The 20078-nt window shown below is 35.2% G+C and overlaps 2 protein-coding genes across 3 annotated transcripts; one reads left to right on the forward strand and one right to left on the reverse strand.

The window, feature by feature from the left end:
- Positions 1-1037: 1037 nt before the first annotated feature.
- LOC109181413 (pentatricopeptide repeat-containing protein At2g22070-like) lies at positions 1038-7729 on the reverse strand. Of its 2 annotated transcripts, XM_019331172.1 has the most exons (6): positions 7555-7729; positions 6392-6449; positions 3421-5247; positions 2110-2178; positions 1392-1997; positions 1038-1083 (listed from the first exon to the last, which is right to left on the reverse strand). In XM_019331172.1, exon 3 carries the CDS (start codon positions 5195-5197, stop codon positions 3641-3643), a length of 1557 nt encoding a protein of 518 aa, XP_019186717.1. In that variant the 5' UTR covers positions 5198-5247; positions 6392-6449; positions 7555-7729; the 3' UTR covers positions 1038-1083; positions 1392-1997; positions 2110-2178; positions 3421-3640. The 2 variants fall into 2 exon arrangements, with proteins under 2 accessions (XP_019186717.1, XP_019186718.1); XM_019331173.1 differs by lacking the exon at positions 1038-1083 and having other exon boundaries at positions 1367-1997.
- A 1028-nt stretch (positions 7730-8757) lies between these two features.
- LOC109181694 (Fanconi anemia group J protein homolog) lies at positions 8758-19136 on the forward strand. Its single transcript, XM_019331578.1, has 29 exons — positions 8758-8798; positions 8914-9328; positions 9428-9506; positions 9713-9788; positions 9998-10062; positions 10159-10203; positions 10293-10393; positions 10472-10613; positions 10937-10998; positions 11112-11185; positions 11280-11350; positions 11625-11712; positions 11837-11909; positions 11999-12094; positions 12411-12519; positions 12870-12963; positions 13038-13121; positions 13207-13363; positions 13546-13724; positions 14347-14391; positions 14644-14672; positions 14762-14883; positions 15775-15822; positions 15953-16077; positions 16174-16502; positions 16715-17654; positions 17768-17821; positions 18581-18760; positions 18856-19136. The coding sequence occupies exons 2-29, from the start codon at positions 8947-8949 to the stop codon at positions 18883-18885; spliced, it is 3879 nt and encodes a 1292-aa protein (XP_019187123.1). The 5' UTR covers positions 8758-8798; positions 8914-8946; the 3' UTR covers positions 18886-19136.
- The last annotated feature ends 942 nt before the right edge of the window (positions 19137-20078 follow it).

The raw sequence follows: 20078 nt of genomic DNA on the forward strand, positions 1-20078 counted from the left end.
TAGTAATTTTGCTAAAGTCAATAAACAATTTCAGTAATTAATTTTAGGGGTGGCAATTCAATTCGATTTTTCCAAATCGAACTGTACCAAACAATCGAACGGTAATGAATTATTGTACGACTCGGTTAAAAAATGAAAGGAAATGCCATTTGATATTATTTAAAATATAATAATAATAATAATAATAATAATAATAATAATAATAAAAAAGTAAATCCAAGTGTCTTGATGCCTCCTTTACGGTTCAGCTCATATTCTCACTGGTATCTCTCGTATAAATCTAAAATCTAATATATAACAAAGCCAACTGATGTTTACTATTTTGTTATAAAATATTTACGAGAGCTACCAGTGACAATATGAGCTGAACGGCAGAGTTCGTAGCAAGGGACTTGAAGCAGAGTAAGCAACAAGGAACTTGGATTTATCATCATCATCATCATCATCATCATCATCATCATCATCGTCATCATCGTCATCAATGTCATCATCGTCATCATCGTCGTCATCATCATTATTATTATTATTATTATTATTATTATTATTATTATTATTATTATTATTAGTATTATTATATTTTAAAAGTTCAAACGATATTCGGTTTGATTCAGTTTTTTTTTTATCAAATAATTCGGTTTGCTTTAGTTTTTTACCAAACCATTCGTTATACAAGAATCCATTATCATTCAGTTGTTCGATTCGGTTTGGGAAAATCGAACCGAATTGCCACCCATAAAGTTAATTATTGAAATGGTCTCTTGATTATAATAAAATTACCAATTTGGTTTCAAGTTAATGGAAGTCTAACAGTAAAACTAACGGAGGACCAAATTGATTAAGATTTTTAAAATTGAGGAACATAACTAGTCAAAAAAAGTATTCGAAGACCAAAATAATAATTTCACTATAGTTAATGACCATTTGATAATTAACTCTTCAATTAATTTGGTCGAATTATTAACCAAGAAATATAACTTAAATATTGTTCAGGCTTTAGAAGAGCAAGCAATAGTTATTTGTAAAAATATATGAATAAGATTTCACCAATTGTTCTTTTTCATTGATAAATCAAACACTTTGGCCCTGTTTGGTAAATGACTATTAATTGATAACTGTTAATTAATTGGGTGAATTAAAAGGTATAACTAATTAATAACATTAACTAATTGTAAAAATGTGTTTGGTAAATTAGTTGTTAGCTGATGTTTTGTATAATTTCTATTCTCAAAAAGCTAATTAAAAAAGTTGCTTTGAGTAGTTTTTAAAATTTTAGCATTTTGAAGTACAAAAAGCTAATTAACCAAAAACTTATAGTATTAATTTTTAAACCAAATCAAACAACTAATAGTGGCCAAATAAACCAAAATTGACCTATAGGCTAACTATTTTACCAAACACAGCAATTGGAATTACACAATACAATATATTTGGGCCGCTGGTCGCTAGGGTCATAAAACATAAGACATGGTTTATCCAATATACATCTTCAGGTAGTACCTACCAGTTCTCCTCATCACCCTATATATATATATATACATAAATGCTAGTTTAAGAGAAACATTATTCATATATCTGCATGACCATTTTATGGTGGACTTAGCATTATCAGTACACTCCACTTCCCTGCATTCTGCCTTTATAGTATCAATCAATGGATTTCAACTTTCAACAACCTGCACTGCTATAACACCCTCTTCACAACGCCAAGAATGCAACTTTAGCCCAACGTCCTATGCCAGTTTATTTAGTATCAGCAAGACCATCATTGTAGCGCTTCCTTTCACTCAAGTAGCTTCTAATATTTGAACATGCGCCCGCATGATTCACTGAAGCAAACTGTTAAGAGTCTCACATCGAAAATATAAAAGAGAACATACGTGTTCATAAGATTATGAGTTAGACAAGCTAATTGATTGGATTCAACTTAGTTTGGCTCATAATCAAACCGCTTCCCTTCTGGGACATTGGACGATTCCCCATTTTTCTGCTAGATGCATCTGCAAAATCAAATTGATCCAGAAAAGAATTAATGGCATACTTACTAATATAAAAGGAAAATCGAATAATTGCCTACATCCAAGCATGAGATTCAATGTATATACATAGTACCTGATAAGTGTAGTGGTAACCAAGCAGGAAGCCCATCCAAGAACAGAGCTGAAACTGTTGAGCTTGAATCTAAGAAAAAAATTTGGAATAAGGTAATAACCAAACCAAAAGAAAAGAGAATAGCAACACAAATTGGTTTGATACTTAGAAGAAAATAGTACCCACTGGTCAACAGATAAAAGGAGGCCATGCATTAATAACGGGAGAAATTCTCCATTTTTCAGGAGAAATGGAAAACAGAGAATATGTTTACTTGTACATTTGAAAAACAGATGAAGGAAAACTAAGAATTAAAGCAAACGCAGAGGTAATTTCTGCAAAAAATGCTTAAAGAAAACCAATCACCTGGTCCTTCTTGGCAAAAGAAAAGGGAGGTCTGATAGACCAAACAGGAAAATTCCCCAATGAGAATGAAGAACCAAGAGACAAATAGAAGGATCATAAAGGATTGGCAGTGAACAAGCCACCAACTCTAGCCCTTCCATCAATCAGAATGACATGATGCTCCGAATGAAGCAACATCATTTATGATGTCCCCAATTTGGGACAATTAGCATTACCCCTAGAACCTTGTTCACATCCCCTATCCTTGTCTCTACAGCTTTGCTCATACTAATCCCCCCAAAAAAAAGTATTAGTACACTGTTTTCTCTTTTAGTCTTGGGAAATAAGGCTTGCCTCATTGCCCAAGACTAAAAGCCTTATTTCCCAAGACTAAAAGAGAAAACAGTGTTCTGTATATCCCTTCTCCCTGAGGAGTCTCCACCTTCCTTTCCTTCCCATCACAGAGAAAAAGAGATTTAAATAAGCTGAAGTACCAATAATCTCCTTGTAAAAGATAAGCTAGTTGGATGCAAGCCAAGTAGAAATAAACAAGAAATGTCCATTATCATCTTCACATACAGTACCATATGTCCATAGCTATATTATTTTTAAAAATTCAAAGATGCATGAATACAATCTTCCTCATATTAAATAAAGCATAAGCAAAGATTCAGTCTTCTCAATGAACTTATGGCATTCAACATGCATTTGGTTGAAAAGCAAGGCCAGTGTTGAAAGTCTAATCCAGAAGCACATGTTAGGATGCAGGAATATAGCTTTTGATCCTTGAAATAGTTGTGTCAACATAATGAAGACTTCTACTAAAGCAGTGCCTTGCATACATAAATAAATAGGCATTCTATACATTGTCATTTTCTTTGTGAGTTCACACTTCAGATTGTGCATGTCTTTAGGAATGGTCAAGATAAGTGTTTCTTTTTTAATTAAAATAACTAAGACTAACAACAAACAATAGTTATAATGTACCTCTATAGTGTAGTAGGCCAAATAAAGCAACTTTCTGAACAAGGCAAGGCTGTAGCATCAATTATGTTTCAGATCTTCTATAGAAGTTCCGTGAATCTGACAGCAGTTGATGCAGAAAATACCAAAACCAGCAAATAAAAATTTGCCCAATCTTGAGCTACTAGGTTCAGGTTTAGTACTCCAATCATAGCCCCAAGTGGTAACATTTTATCCATCCACCTTACCAATAATCCCGACAAGAGCAAAACCCATCTTTGAAATGGTGAAAACGAGTGGCATCCCTAACAATAATTTCTCTGCCAACAAGCTTGGAGATGTATTTAATTGCAGAGTGGCAGTCATTACAAACTCTAAGGTTTTTCATGATCCTTAAAGTAGTATTATCTGGGGTATTTAGTAGCCCGAATGCAATAGCAAGCTTTTCACTATGATGCCGAAGGAGCTCGTCTTTCAACTCGTGATCAAGATCGTGCAGCACTGATTCAGTATCTGGAACAAAACCCAGTTTCTTAATCTCTTTCCATATTTTTTCCATTGTCTGAAATATAGCATCCCTTTGGGGATGAAGCACATCTTCAACCCCAAAAACGTGAACTTCATTCTTTATCTGAACCCAGCTAAATCCTTGTTCTTTCTTAACTTGCCTATCCTTCATTGATTTTCTAATTTTAGCAGCTTCTTCCCACTTATGGCAAGCCGCATAGGCATTAACAAGTCCTGAATAGGCCCCGCTATTTTCAGGATCAATTGAAAGTAATCTCTCAGCTGCAAGTTTTGCCAGCTTAACATTCTTGTGAACTTTACAGGAAGCTAACAATGAGCCCCAAGCTATTGCATCTGGTTCAATTGGCATCTTCTCTATAAAATCTTGTGCTTCTTGCAGCAGTCCGGCACGTCCAAAGAGGTCAATCATGCAGGAATAGTGGCTTGAGGTGGGTTCAATACCATGCACATCTTTCATCATCCTGAAATATAGGCGACCTTGTGCTACCAAGCCAACATGTATACAAGCAGAGAGAACACCTACATAAGTGATATGATCAGGTCTTATACCCATTGCCAACATATTCTCAAATAACTGTATGGATTCCTCTCCAAATCCATGTTGAGCTAAAGCTAGGATCATTGAAGTCCAAGATACAGTTTCTTTTTTCCAATGTATCAAATTAAATACTCTCTGTGCACAACTTATGTTTCCAGACTTTGCATACATGGTAATCAAGGCATTACTTACAGAAACTGATAATGCTTCCCCTGATTTTAAAGCTGCAGCATGGATTTGTTTGCCATGATTCAAAGATGCTAAGCTCGAGCAAACACTCAGCATAGCTGCTAGAGTATAGCTATTGGGTTCTGGCCCTATTTCAAACATTAACCTGAAGAGATCCATTGCATCATTGTTTAAGCCATTCTGCATGTAGCCAACAATCATAGCTGTCCATGCAACCACATCCCGGTCCTTTAGTGAATCAAAAATCTTCCTTGCTGGATCTATATCACCAAGTTTGATGTAGCCATTCAGTAGGGCGGTAAAAGCAATAACATTTAAATTGGATATTCGACCCTGCTCCAAAATCCTTTGGGCAATTTCTACTGCACCACATTGTGAGTACATGGATATCAAAGCATTCCCAACTGCCCCAGAAGAGTCAAACTCAGTTCTAAGAATATGAGAATGGATTTGTTTCCCTACATTTAGCTCTTCAAGATTAGAACAAGCTGATAGTACACTTGCTAAAGTATAATGGTCCGGCTTCAGCGAGGATTCCCTAAGCATTCGATAAAATATATTTAAAGCTTCAACATTAAATCCATGTTGGTTATAACCTGCAATCATTGAATTCCAGGAAACAATATCTTTGTCATTCATTTGCTCAAACTGTGCCAATGCAAGATCAACTCGAGCAGTTTGCATATGCAATGAAATCATTGCATTCCAGCTAGAAATGTTCTTTATTGCTATCCTATCAAAAACAATTCCAGCTGAACTAACATCACCTGATTTGGCATACATATTCAACAATGAATTGTCTACAGAGACATACCTACTCAACCCAAATTTCACAACATTAGAATGAACCTTCCTGCCTATGTCCAATGATCTAATTGCAGCACAAGAAGCAAGAATGCTTGTAACTGTATACTGGGTAGGCAACACATTGCAGCCAACCATCTCAAGAAAAGTCCTAATTGCAACTTTAAACTGACCAATTAAGTTATACCCGACAATCATAGTGGTCCACGTGATATCATCAGGACAAGGCATCTCATTAAAAATGAGACGCGCTTCATGGATTAAACCCCTTTTTGCATAAGCAGATAGCAATGTGTTCCAAGACGATGCATCCCTTGTAGGCATTTCATCAAACAGACTTTGTGCATCAGAAATAAACCCATTTTTTCCATATGCATTGATGAGATTATTCATCAGGAACGGACCTAAGTGGAGCCCGGACTTTATTATCCGGACATGGATCGATCTTATAGCAAGTGGGTCTTTGATTTTCAAGCTTGTTTGGAGAAGTGAGGCATAAAAATCCGACAGCAGAGGATGTGAGTTTTGGTGTGTCATCATAGGAGTGGATAAAATGAACAAATTATCAGGAATGATATTGGTAGAAAGATAACTGGTTTCCTTAATTCTTTATTATCTAACTTGAACAAAACCTTGAAATTTTATGATTTAAGAATCTCAATTCTCAAACATTTTTGCATCTTGCCTTCAACAATGTTGAGCTGTCCAAAAATGGAAACAAACAACAGAAAAATGTTTTCAAAAATAAAAAATTGATATAGTAGTTTTTAACATCAACATAGTAGAGCTCCATAAAAGCTCATGGTTGAAACTTGAAAATAAAGTACCTCTGCATTCAGTGAGAAGTGTAAAAATTATGCAAACAACCACAAATTCGTACACATACATATACCAATTTAAAAGCCACGAAAAGAAGCACATTGTGCTGGATGGTACCTATGTGGCTCCCTTTGAAGGAAGGTCAACCCCAGTGGAGGTCTATTGACTCTTTGGGCTGCAATACATAGAGAAAGTATAGAAATACTACATTCTAATAGAGTCAATAGTACTAAAAAATAGTAAAACAAAGCATAAAACACTAAAACTAACTGGGAAATTACAGATAATATACACAAAATACAAACAATTTACACAGAATAATCTTTTTGGGGCTTATATGTATACTAGTCTTTTTACACACTTTGCGTGAATGAGATAATGCCCACTGATTATTTTTAAATAATTAAGTATTTCAAAGTATATCAATACAATATTATATAGGACTAATAGGAGAGGTTCATGCATAAGTAAATAATGCTGAGTTTGTATATTTAAATCAGTAATTTAAAGTATATAAATGCAATATAATATATGAGAGATTGATTATAATTATCACTAAAATAAATGGTTGCAACTTTGTAATAACGTTGGTTTTAAGTACTTAGTCTAAAAGCGATAGTCTAAATAAATACTACTTTTAGTTTAAATTTCTCTAATTCTCTTTTGGATAACATTGTCATTGTTTTCATCTTCAGTACATGTCCTTTTTTTTTTGATTGGTAGTGTTTCATGGGTTAGTGGTGGTAGTATAGAGGGATTCATCATTCAATGAGATTATAGTGTAGGAAGTTTTATATTTGCCTTACTGTGTATATGACTGAAATCTTAGTTGTACTGTAAACTCTTTATCTTACAAGTTTTTCCCATCTCTAAGAACGCATTACGAGTTTACACTTCCTAACAGGGATGATTCATGATTGGATAGCTAAAGTGCGTATATCTAGAGCTGGGAATACACAACACACTTAAATCCAAAATCTCACCAAAAACGTAAATGGATCTTGATTTACTAGTGATATGATAATACACTCAAAATCTCCATGATTTCCTCTGTTTATTCAATTACTCAATGCAGCCCTCAGATTTCACATCTCCAACGAATTTCAAATCTCAACAAGTAAAGAATTGAAACTATTAGATAAAAAAAATCAATCTCATAAACTGAGACGGTCCAAATCATATCCACCGATTGAGAATAGCCAAAATTTTAAGTCAATTATGAAAAGAAAAAAAAAACAGCAATTTCGAGCATATATACATATGGGGGAGAGATTTGATACCTGCAAATACAGAGGGATTTAGAGCTTGTTCTATAGGATCTCGAGTCAGCCACAACAACTTAGAGCCAGACAGTAACGTTGTTTCGGAGAGTTTGATGAGTGGGATTGGGAGACGTGAGAGAGAGAACAATTTACAGTATTACTGTAGTAGGGTTTGTCTTTTGTTTTTAAAAGAGACATACAAAACGCGAATACCAACCCTTTTCTCTCTTCATCTCAAATGTAAATTATACTATTAGGGGGTGTTTGGTTGGATGGAAAACATTTTCCATGGAAAATGTTTTCCTAAAAGTGAAGGAAAATGATGTTTTATGTTGTTTGGTTGGATGGAAACATTTTCCATTAGAAAAAGTTTTCCTTGAGTATAAGGAAAACAAATTCCTAGCTTTTGTTAGGTATTTTGTTTTCCATGAAAAACTAATATGTCAATTTTACCTTCACAATTCTTTATTAATTACTCTTATTATTATTATATTATTATTGTTGTGTAGGGTTATATTTGTCATTATACACATTATTTCTTACCATTCCAAACTCAACCAAACAATAGAATTCATATTCCCAGTAATTTTTTTTCCACCAACCAAACAATAGAATCTATTTTCTTCGAATTTATTTTTCATGGAATTTCAATTCCATTTCCCTTCAAATATTTTCCAGCGAACCAAACGAGCCCTTATGGCCCGTTTGGTTCACGAAATAAGTCAAAAATGACATAGCATTCTTAATAATAGACATGTTCATTTATTTGGTAACTATTTATATTACCAGGAATAACTTATTACCTCAAATAAGGTAATAGCTATTACTAGATCCTTCTTGCATCCTTGGTATTAACTTATTCTTGAATCCTCACGAATATATTTTTTTTTCAATTTTAACCTTTATTATTCCCTGCGTTCTCTCCCTACATCTACGATTCCTTCCTCGATTCTTTTCATCATCAGTATCAATCAAACAATTTTTTCCGTCATTCTGCATCAATATTTGCAATTCTTTCTATCATTGACATCTCCATCAAATTAAAGCTTCAAACAAAGATAATTTAGAAACATAATAATTTTTTTAGAGAAATATAATCTATATTATATTATAGAATAAATTAATATATATGGTAACGCGTCGCGTGAAAATGATTTCGTTTTTCTACTGTGGTTTCGGTCCACGTAATAACTATTGAATTAGTAGGCCGATTCGAGTCCGATGCTTTCCAAGTTTACAGTTTGCAGGTTGCAGCGTACACTGTAAGAAATCCGCGCTATAATGAAAAAGGGAGGCTACGAGTTTCAAAAATTTCCCGCTAAAATTCTAAACTTTGGCTAAAGCTCTACCACCGCTTCAATCTTCTCCGAAAACCAGAATACCACGACTGACGTCACATTCAATTCTGAGATGAAGAACCAAAAGCCGCAGCCGCCGCCGCCGCCGTCGGCGACGAAAAATCCTAACAATACTACCACCAAAACTGTGGTGCACATCGGCGGCATTCTGGTGGAGTTTCCCTACCAGCCGTACGGCACGCAGCTGGCGTTTATGAATAGGGTTATTGCGACTCTCGATCGAGCGCAGCGGGAGGGTCGATCTCACGCGCTGCTTGAGTCTCCGACCGGTACCGGAAAGTCGCTTTCTCTTCTCTGCTCCGCCCTTGCTTGGCAACAGAACTTCAAGTCCAAGAGCCGTCATTCCAATCCCACTTGCTCAAAGCCCGACCCGGAGGCCCTTGCTGATCCCATTGGTCACGGTGGTGGCTTTATTCCGGAAACACAACCCTCAGGTAGTGTCTTTTTTGTTTTATGATCAACATTTCGAATTGCAATTTTCTGCTTTCTCATTCTATGAATGGCAATGTTATCCGGCTGTTATTTCTGTTCAGGAAACCCAGAACCAGCACCATCTGTCACAACAGCTGGAAAGAACCAGAAGAAGTTGACGCCCACTATTTTTTATGCTACGTAAGATTTAACTCTTTTGGATTATCTTTATTGATGCCTTTTTGAACGAAGAAGCACCAAAATTTTGCATTGGTAGAATGCCCAAAATATATGCACTCTATATTGCTTGAATCCTAGAGTTGCTAAATGAATGCATGTCAGCTATCTTTTTGGTTAGGTATTATTGCAATTAAAATTAATTCATCTTCCTGTTTCTATGCAATCAGGAGGACCCATTCACAAATTTCTCAAGTGATCAGAGAGTATAGAAAGACATCTTACCGGGTCCCTATGGGTGTGCTGGTAGGTTCATTAATGTTGAAAACAATAATGCTTTCAATACCCACTTTTAAGTGTTGTATAATCACAGCATCAACTTCAACATTGCAGCACCTTATAATGCACCATCTTCTCTAGAGTTGCTGTTGATACTTGACAGTTGACATGTCTAATGTACAAGCATTCACTTTTTTTTTTTTTTTTTTTTTTTTTTTTTTTTTTTTTTTTTTCAGGCATCACGAAGACATTATTGTACAAACATGAATTTGCGCGGGATGGACAATATTGATGAAAAATGGTAATTTCCTTTCTTCCCTTTTTTCCCCCTTTTTCTTTTTATAGTTTTTTTTTTTGTTCTCTTTTGTTTGCTTACATGTATGGTTGAAAATCCCAGCAAGTTGTTATTAAAGAATAAAGAAGCAGGTTGCTGTGAGTTCAAGTAAGTCAGTTGTCCATATCTGTATTGCTACTTTACCATTCTCCTATAGATGAAAACATGAGCACATAAGTGTCTTTGTTTCCTGACAGAAATGCTCATAAGGTCAAAGCCCATCCATCTCTTCAGAAAGGAGGTTGCCACGAGGCTCATGATATTGAAGATCTTGTCAAAGTTGGACAAGTTGTCAGGGGTTATGCTCGTACCTCTTTCTTCTTTTATAGTTTAGTACTTAAATTTTTTTACCAATAGTCTGCATTTTGTTTCTCAGGATGTTCGTACTTTGCAGCAATGTCCATGGCTGATGATGCAGACCTAGTTTTTTGCCCATACAACTATATCATTAACCCAGTTGTTCGGAAAGCAATGGATGTGGATATCAATGGGGCCATTATTATTCTTGATGAAGCCCAGTATGTATTGTTTTTTAGAGGTTTACCTGGTGTTATATTGCACCAAGTTGTTTATGGAGAAAATGCATTGAGTAAATAAATGTATCTGTCCCTGTTGCATTTACAAGATACAAAGTCTTGTGTCAGATCCACACTAACTCACAAATTCAAATGTTTATTGCAATGTTTGGTATAATGCTTGGGGGGGTTGATTAGATATGGAACATTTTGTGCAAAACATTTTACCTAAGAGGGTGTCTTTGAGTGATACCAAATGTTCATGCATTGCTTTGATGAGTACCCTTAGCAATTTCTTTTACTTTAATTGGTCTTGCTATGTGCAGCAATATAGAAGATATCTCCCGAGATGCTGGTAGTATGGATGTTGAAGAACTTGTCTTGCTTCGTGAGTGTGGACTCACTTTCCTTGATTTTTATTTGTGTGCAGTTCTTGCCTCTAAATTTGATGAGTGCTTTCTTGTATATTTAACTTTGATTTACTGATTTCATTTTTGGAAGAATTGTTGACTGAGCTGGAGCAACTTAAAGATAGTGATGCAATGACTTACGAACCCTTGATAGAAATGGTGGAGGTAATTGATTGGAATGAATTTCATCCCTGGATTCCCTGCTATTTGAATCCAAACCCTTCACAAGCTCTCAACAATTATTTTCAATTTTTTCTAGGAAATCATAAAATGGATTGATAGAAGGAAAGACAGTCTAGAAAGGCATGACTTTCAACACTACTTTTCATGGTGAGTTATTCTTTTGCAATACAAGCATTGTGCTTCCTGTTCTCTATGCTGATAATTGCTTCTCTGCACCCACCCCCACCCCCAATCCCTCCTTTTGGTGTCTTCTAAAGCTTCTGTGACTGTCAATATTGTTTATGTAGGGAATAGTGAGCAACTTTTGTTTGTTCATCCCAACTCTCAATACATTATTCCCCTGAATAGATGCTTTGGTTGATTGTTGCTATGCCCTTTTCCATGTTAATTTACCTCAGTTGTTTGGTCAAGTGATTTTCAGTTGGACTGGTGACAAAGCTTTAAAGGAGTTACAAGAAGCCAATGTGTCAAGACAGTGCTTCCCTATATTAAAAGAGTGTGCTACAAAGGTTGTCTCTCTAAAGAACATAATAAACATCACCAAATATTACATGTTCAGGCATTGGTGTTAATTTCTTTGCTTTTGTTGTCACCAACTCACCATCATTACTGTCATTGTTACCTTTCCTTCAGGCAATTAGAGTTGCTTCTGATGCAGAGCCAGATGTAGCTCATTTGAGTGGCATGGCAGCAACAGTTCTGGAAGGTATCACATCTTGTCACAGATATAAGTAATGCTGGGTTTGGCTATCAACTGAAATTTGTGACTTTTTAACGACTGTTTCTGCTGCACAGGGTTGTTCTCTTCACTTAATTACTTCTTCTCAGAGAATGGGATTCATGTATGTGATTATCAGCTAGCATTACGGCGTCATGTCAAAAGAGTTGCTGGTATGTGGTTAGAAGTTAAATAGAAAGAGATGCCACTTGGTTATTGTTAATTATTATCCATCTGGAATGCAGAGCATCCTTACAACCTCTGGTGAATGGATGGGGTAATGGGCAGGTGTACTCTTAAATTTAATTTAAGAGTATCACAATATGTTAGAAATTATTTTAAAGTAACTAGTTATATATAGAGTATAATACAGACCTTTGAGCTCTTTGCAGAGGAAATAATGCAGAACTATGTCTTTTTTACTGTAGTTCAGTCTATAATTGATATTTCTCATCTTTTCTTGACTCTTATCACATTATGCAACTGCAGGAACCGCTGTTAATGACTGGACACTTACATTTAGCTTATGGTGCTTGAATCCCGCTGTTGTCTTCAGAGAAATTGCTGATCGTTCTCTATCTGTTATCCTAACATCAGGGTATACATACATAATGCCTAACTGGAATCTTTGTGGTGATACTTTAATATTTCCTCATTAAAAAAATTTCAGATTTGTTTGGGTTCAATTATTTGAAGGAAACTCTCATATAGTCCTATGCAGTTCTAAAGTATTAGCATATAATGATTTATGTAAGTACCTGTGGATAGATTTTTTCCTAGGAATTTGTCACACTATACTTCATTTTGTTGTTTCATTTTCTGGAGCTTATGCTAAGTTAGAGCTTTTTTATGCATCATATTTTGCTACTTCATAGTTACTTTTGTGCTCAAAATCTCTGCAAATCTATCTTAAAAGGTCATTTAGTTTACCAAAGGTTGCCCTTACAGGACTTTGTCACCGATGAACTCCTTTTCATCTGAACTTGGTGTTCCTTTTAGTACTTCACTGGAAGCTCCACATGTTATAGACACTGAATCACAGGTATCATGGGCATCTGCTATTTTGCTATATTTATTATATAATTTTAGTGCTGACTTGATAGATGTGAACTTCAGTTATGGGCAGCTGTAATCTCAAGGGGTCCTACAAATTATCCACTGAATGCAAGTTATAAAACAGCAGATTCATATGCTTTCCAGGTACTGCTAGCCATTTACACTAACATTTGACCATAATGAGTTAAGTCTTTCACCCCCTCTTCATTGCCATCCTTTCTTTGTGAAGGATTCACTTGGTAAATCTTTAGAAGAAATATGCAAGGTTGTTCCAGGTGGCTGTCTTATATTCTTTCCTAGCTATAAACTGATGGAGAAACTAAGTAGTCGCTGGCAAACAACAGGCCAATGGGATCTACTTAATGCTAAGAAACCCCTTTTTGTTGGTAAGATTTGCTTATATTTATTGTTTGACTATCGGTACTTTGTTTACTTAAATGTGAAGGGATCAAATTGACTAAAAACTATGTACACTATGCATTTGTGGATGTGTGGAAGAAAACTGATTTAGCTTGATTATGTTTACCAATACCAATAATTCTTTCTTGGCTGGCTTTGTTTTATTTAGAGCCAAGAGGAAGCCAGGAAGAATTTGAATCTGTTTTGAAGGGTTACTATGCATCCATTCACCAGGGACGTAAACCAGTCTTGGGAAGAAGGAAGGGCAGGAAATCTGAGAAGAATTTATCAGGATCTTCTGAAGATAATAAGAAAGAAGCTGCTTTTCTTGCTGTCTGCAGAGGAAAGGTATTCGACAGGAGCTTTTCTTCCTAGGACTCTTTTCTACCTTGTGTTTAAGTGCTGATTCCTGTTATGATCTTTATGGATAAATCAGATTATGTTTTAAGTCACAAGTATGGTTTATTATGATTCCCACTTTTGAGCTCAATAGCATTGTATTGGACAAAAATTCCAGCTGGAAGTTATAATACTTACCATAACTGATGTGGGAATTCATTATTTGGCATACTCTGTTCAAGTCATGCCAAAGTGTCTTCTTTATTCTCATATTTGCATCTGCTGGAAAACAAAGTGCTATTAACATTCTCTTATTTTACTCATGGTAGAAGTACAAGAGTTATTGTGTTAGTTGAATAGTCATGTCCCAGAATTGGCAGATGTTGTGAAGTGTTGAGACTCACATTGCCGATAAATACTAGGCACCTAGGCTATTGTAATCTCCAACTCATGATGCCCTGTTACTGGTGGGTGGTATATATTTACTACCCATTGGACCACAACTTCATAATATTTCTTAACAGAATAAGAAAGGGAATGCAGCTCTTGCCACTTGATTTTGTTTTATCTTTGATGGTATCCAAACTTCAAAAATTAATGCATATTCTGTAATCTAACTTGGTTACTGCAGGTTTCTGAAGGCATTGATTTCTCTGATGAGATGGCTAGAGTGGTCGTATCCTTTTTCTCTTTTTCTTGAACAATGTAAATAATTTTACTTGTTGAGTTCTAATGAAGAATGAATTTGATAGTGGATTTGTGTGCTTGATAGGCCATACTTTCACTTGGTTTCACAATTGAGATCACAGTAAAGGACTTTCATTAACATGATAATAGTATTCCTTTCAGAAGTGTAATTATTGGTTCTGATGTTTATTTAGTTAGAAGAGTTTCAATCAACTCATGGGCTACTTAACTATTATTTCAGATAGTTGTTGGCATTCCCTTTCCAAACATGTGAGAAATCCTACATCTTCATTTATATTTTTCTTCTAATTTATTTTGCTTGTGCATAATATCTTGCATTCTGGCCAATTGATAATCAGAAATGATATTCAAGTTTCACTTAAGAAGAAATTCAATGATACATATAAGTTGTCCAAAAGCCTTCTTAGTGGGAGCGAGTGGTACTGTCAACAAGCATTCCGAGCTGTTAATCAGGCTACAGGTGTATACCTCACTGGATTCTGATTTAATATTTTAAAAAAATTATTTTTCATCATAAATTGTTATATGAAGTGTTTTGTCTCTATTTTCATGTTACTTCCAAATTGAGATCTAATGCTAAGATAGTATGCCATATACTTTGTGTACAGTTTCTATTTGCAGCATGAAATATTATCTGAGGCTGTCATGTCTGTTGAGGTAGAGCAGGTGGCTTTAATTATATTTAAAACATTGGTGGAACAAAATATAGAAGGAAAATTGAAAAAAAAAAACAATAAAAAGATAAAGAGGACAGGAGAAGAAATGTGAGAGTTGTGATTGAGGGGGGAACTCAATTTTTGACAAATTGAGTTTTTGACATTTATTATAATCACAATTATGGCTGGTCCAACATTCATACAAAAGAACTCTCTGCAACTGCATTTTCTCCATTTTTCCACTTTCACGCTTAATTATCTTTGCTTCATTCGTACGTGTGTTAAGTTACTATTTACATTCAAATTCAATGGAAGCTCAGTATTGATAGAATGGTTGCTCTTCAAGTGTCAATTTAAACACTGAATTAAGCACTCCAGGTACAAACATATGGCCAATAAGCTTGCATTATGCCTCCACTTTAAGGAATTAACTTGAGGAGAATATAATTTATAAATTTAAACAGTAAATGTGTGATATCTCATAATTCAGCTTTTTGGAAGGCCATTATCTTGAAATATATGGCAGGATTATGCAATTGACTCAATTTTTTTCTTCTTGTTTTCTTTGGGATTTTTATCCTTGCATGCACACTCCTGAATATTCCAATGGAGATAGTGTGTATTACTAATTATCATCTTTTGTCATTATCAATTTTGTTGTGTTTGATCCTTATACTTGCCTTCTTTCCATGTAGGTCGGTGCATTCGACATAAATTTGACTATGGAGCCATTATTTTTTTAGGTACTTATATGATGTACATTTATTTTTTCCAAGGAAGAAAATTTTGACAAAGGCTTGTATAGCAAGATTAGGCTAATTATACAATTTTTTTTTCCCTTAAAGATGTTTTGAGGTTCTGTTTTACGTGCAGATGAGCGCTTCTGTCAGGTGAGGAATAGAGCATACATTTCAAAGTGGTTGCGGAACTCAATTAAACAATATGACTGCTTTGATGATTCATTGGATGGATTAAAATCCTTTTTCAGAGACATCAAGGTACTTAATTGACATTTTTTTTTTTTTTTTTTTTTTCTTTTAGCAGTTGGTCAACTGCAAAGTATAATTGTAGTTGCTCTTTCTGCACTTAATCAGGACCGTATTGGGAAGCCAGATGATGCCTCGCAAAATTCTGTTGTTAATCTTGAGGATATGCCTTCTGCAAATAAGAGCAGAATATCCAGGAAAACCAATCAGAAAGTGAATATTTCAACTCTGCCAGGGGAAAAAACAGAAGAAAATGATGCCAACAGAATTCAAAAATCTTCTGGCCTATTCAAAATTTCAAAGATGTTCACAAGATGTGACTTACCCAACAACCAAGTGAGTGCTGATATTCAGGGTTTCGTTTCTCCAAATGAAAAGAACTCAAAGGACAGCAAAAGTTATATTGATCTGGAATGTGAATCTCCAAATGGCTCCAGGTAGTTATCTTGGTCCTTTTAATATACTATGATGTGATGAATATTCATTTGCCAACAAATTTGTTACCCAGTTGCAAATGATTGCCTACTTATCATTATTTGATATTCCATTCTTCCATTCAGTTTGCAGAAACCGATAAACTGCTGCTCTATGTTCATTGTCTTAGATTATGAGCTCTCGTGTTATTTTGTAATGGCAATTAATATGTTAGTAGGTGCTCAGGAGAAGCATACGGAGCAGCATGCACTGGTGACCCTCAATCAACCTTCGTAATGGAAACTCCGGGTGTTAGTGGCACTATTCATTCAACTTCCCCCGAATCTTTCTCCAAGGAATATTCCAATTCAACAATTATTCAAGCATCTGTTCAGGATTTAAATAACTTGACATGTGATAACATGTCCATATCAGACGTGAAGCTGGATCCTGAATCAAAATGCTTGGAGGTTACACCTGAAAGAAATTTTTGTGCAGTAGGTAATGGAATAATTCCCGATGTAGAATCATCTGTAAGTTTTAGTGTGAATTCCCGTGCAGAGAAAAGGAGAAAACACTTGGATTTATCATCGGTTAGCCATCTTGAGGGAGAGAAACTTGATTCTGCAGTTGCCAGCACACCTATTGATGATTGCTCTCCATCCTCCTTAAGGAAGACCAAAGGTGAAAACTGGGGTATTGAATGTGATTCCATGTTTAGACTGTCAGATGAGAATGGGTCCAAATCTCCTAGGTCACAAACCCGGAATCATTGTGATAAATCATATTCGAAGTCTAGCCTTGCTATGGACAAGAGACTACAGATTTTTTGCTCTAGTTGCAGCAGTGCATTGGGGATTCCTGAGAACAATTTAATAGTTAAGTGCTCAATGACTTCATCAACAAAGGTTCACCTAAAATCACTTTGGAAGAGGAAATCGGATCCTGATCTGAGAACATCAAGCATTCCTATTTTGGTATCTGATATGGAATCAATTAATCAGCGAATCTACAATATAACCCGCGAAAGTAGTATTCCTGCTCAGGGGATTTGGTGTAAAGATGATGGATGTGTATTCAAAACTGTCTTCTGCCCCTTCTGTGCCAACCCCAACAATTGTCTTGGATTACAGGTCATGGCTGCTGATGCATCAAATGTCCAATTTCTGAACAAGGTATTGTAAGCCCTATTTGTGTCATCAATCCTTAAACATAGGGACGTTTGGCTTCATCTGTGATTACCTTTTCTAGTAACCAACAACCTTTGTATATTCATTTATGTGTGCAGATACTATTTTATTCTGATTCCCTCTTGATAAAGGCAGCTGAAACATCAACAACGGTAAGCTCCTTATCTAGTCTTGTCCCCGGCCTACTATCACTTTAGGATTGCTGTAAAGCTTAAATAATCTCTGATACAGAACTAACACAAGATTCCAACATAATATATTTTAGGCAGAAGTGTCAAATAGGCTCATCTACTACTGCGAAGTGCTCAATTCCCACCACAAACTAAATTAAGTGTCTAATAGGCTCATCTACCAGCTAAATTTGTTCGATTAGTTTTTTTTTGCAGGTTGCTAACAGGTTGCCTATTCAATTATTTAAAAAAATAAAATAAAAAAAAAAAGAATTTCAGCCACCGGCTGTCCGGCCGCATAGCCGATCTGGACCTCATGTTTGACAGTCGTGTCTGTCCGGCTGTCCTCATCGGACAGCCACGGCTGTTTGTGAAATACGCAGCCACCGGCTGTCCGCGCTGGATTCATTTTTATTTTTATTTTTTATTATTTTTTAATAATTTAATAGGCAACTTGCAAAAAAAGTCAATCGAACAAATTTAACTGGTAGATGAGCCTATTTGACACTTAATTTAATTCGTGGTAGGAATTGAGCACTTCGCAGTAGTAGATGAACTTATTTGACACTTCTGCCTATATATATTTTATGTATGCACAACTGCATACAAAGAAGCATGGTTGATCACTTATAAATGACCCATTTTCCACATTTTGTAGTGGATTTGTGAGATATAGATCCTTGTACTGTCTCACATGTTGCCCCTTTACTAACATTACATTATTCTTTATGAGCATTTTAGGATTTGTCCCCATGTCCTGGCTCTACCACATGTGAAAAAACTGGCCCTAGTTCCATTGAGAATTTCTCTCACACTCCATATCAAAGTCCAACATGTGTGAAGGCTGATCCTAGTACCATTGAGAATTTCTCATACACTCCAGATAAAAATTCTACAGGATGGAGAAGCACAAAGTCAAAGGTCAGACCTAGCTTGGAGTCAAACACTATATATAATCCTGCCAACTCTGATCTTTTACTTACAAAACAACTCATCACTTCCATTTAATGGTGCAGATGCGATTGCCAAAGAGAGGCCACCTTTAAGTGCTTTCTACAGTTGATGGATGGGGGCTTGAAATATCACCATTCTGTGGATGGCTGTTGAGTCAAGCTCTTCCTACTTTTGCCAAGGTTCTTCCAGGAAAGCACTAGGATGGAATATATGTTTGTGGCGATACATATTTTTTTAACATTTTAATTGTGAGTGATTATTTTCATGATACTACAAAAATGAAAAATTGAATATATGAGAAAATTATATTGTTTAAAATAAAAATCTAGATAAATATGTTTGGGACCCGGGATTCAAGTAGTGTCTGCTATTTTGATTAACTCGATAAGCTCAGTTTGTAGCACAATTTGGTTAAAAATCAAATTAACCAATTGAATTTACGAAATTCAATTAATTTGGTTCAATTATTAATCGTCATGTTTTCTCCCTAATCTATAGAAATATAACTTAGATATTGCCAAGGCCTTAGAAAAGCAAACATTAGGGGATCATTGACTTTAATTCTCTATTTTTTTAATTAGTTTTTCAATTTTCATTCTCTTTTTTTAATTTTTTTATTTCATTTTATAAATTTAATTTTTAAATAAAAAATCCAATACATACACCAATAAAAACCTTATACTAAATAAATTACAATTGATTACTCTTACATAACTAAAAAATCGTGAAACTAGAAGCATTAAAATAAAATCAGATTGTCAAAATTTGATTAACGAGTTAAAAAGTTCCATCGTCAATAGATCCCCTTTGAGCATCACTATCATACACTCATGTTCGAGCCTTTTAGCCACGTTTGATTATGCGATTTGTGTTTACATTCAAAGAACAGCGAACTAGCTAGCTCACAATTTAGCTAGAGCAATTGACTCTGGCCCTCAAAATTGAGATTTTATCCCACCAGATTGTATTCTCTCTTTGTTACCAAGTAATAAGTGTACATTTTTTAAAATAAATAGGAAAAAGTGTCAAATAAGCTCATCTACTACTACCAAGTGTTCAATTCACACCACGAACTAAAATATAGTCTAATTAGATACACTAAAATATAGTCTAATTACTTCCTAAAATTGTTTGATTAGCTTTTTTTGCAGGTTACCTCCAGGTTGCCAATCAAATTACTGACATGTAATTTTATTAGAATAAAAGTGTATGGTGAGGTGGAAATTACTTCTTGACAGCAAGAACCCATGTCCAAACCAAACAATCTTCATCTTCGAAGTCCGAG

The sequence above is a fragment of the Ipomoea nil genome, unplaced genomic scaffold (genome assembly GCF_001879475.1).
Source record: "Ipomoea nil cultivar Tokyo-kokei standard unplaced genomic scaffold, Asagao_1.1 scaffold1043, whole genome shotgun sequence".
NCBI lineage: Eukaryota > Viridiplantae > Streptophyta > Magnoliopsida > Solanales > Convolvulaceae > Ipomoea > Ipomoea nil.

Excerpts from the sequence above, each read along its gene's own strand:
- LOC109181413 (XM_019331172.1), bottom strand. The coding sequence starts at position 5,197 with ATGCTTAGGGAATCCTCGCTGAAGCCGGACCATTATACTTTAGCAAGT.
- LOC109181694 (XM_019331578.1), top strand. The coding sequence starts at position 8,947 with ATGAAGAACCAAAAGCCGCAGCCGCCGCCGCCGCCGTCGGCGACGAAA. Across the intron at positions 11,713-11,836 it reads TAAAAGAGTGTGCTACAAAG|GCAATTAGAGTTGCTTCTGA; the intron begins GTTGTCTCTCTA and ends CCTTTCCTTCAG. Across the intron at positions 13,122-13,206 it reads CAGATTCATATGCTTTCCAG|GATTCACTTGGTAAATCTTT; the intron begins GTACTGCTAGCC and ends TTCTTTGTGAAG.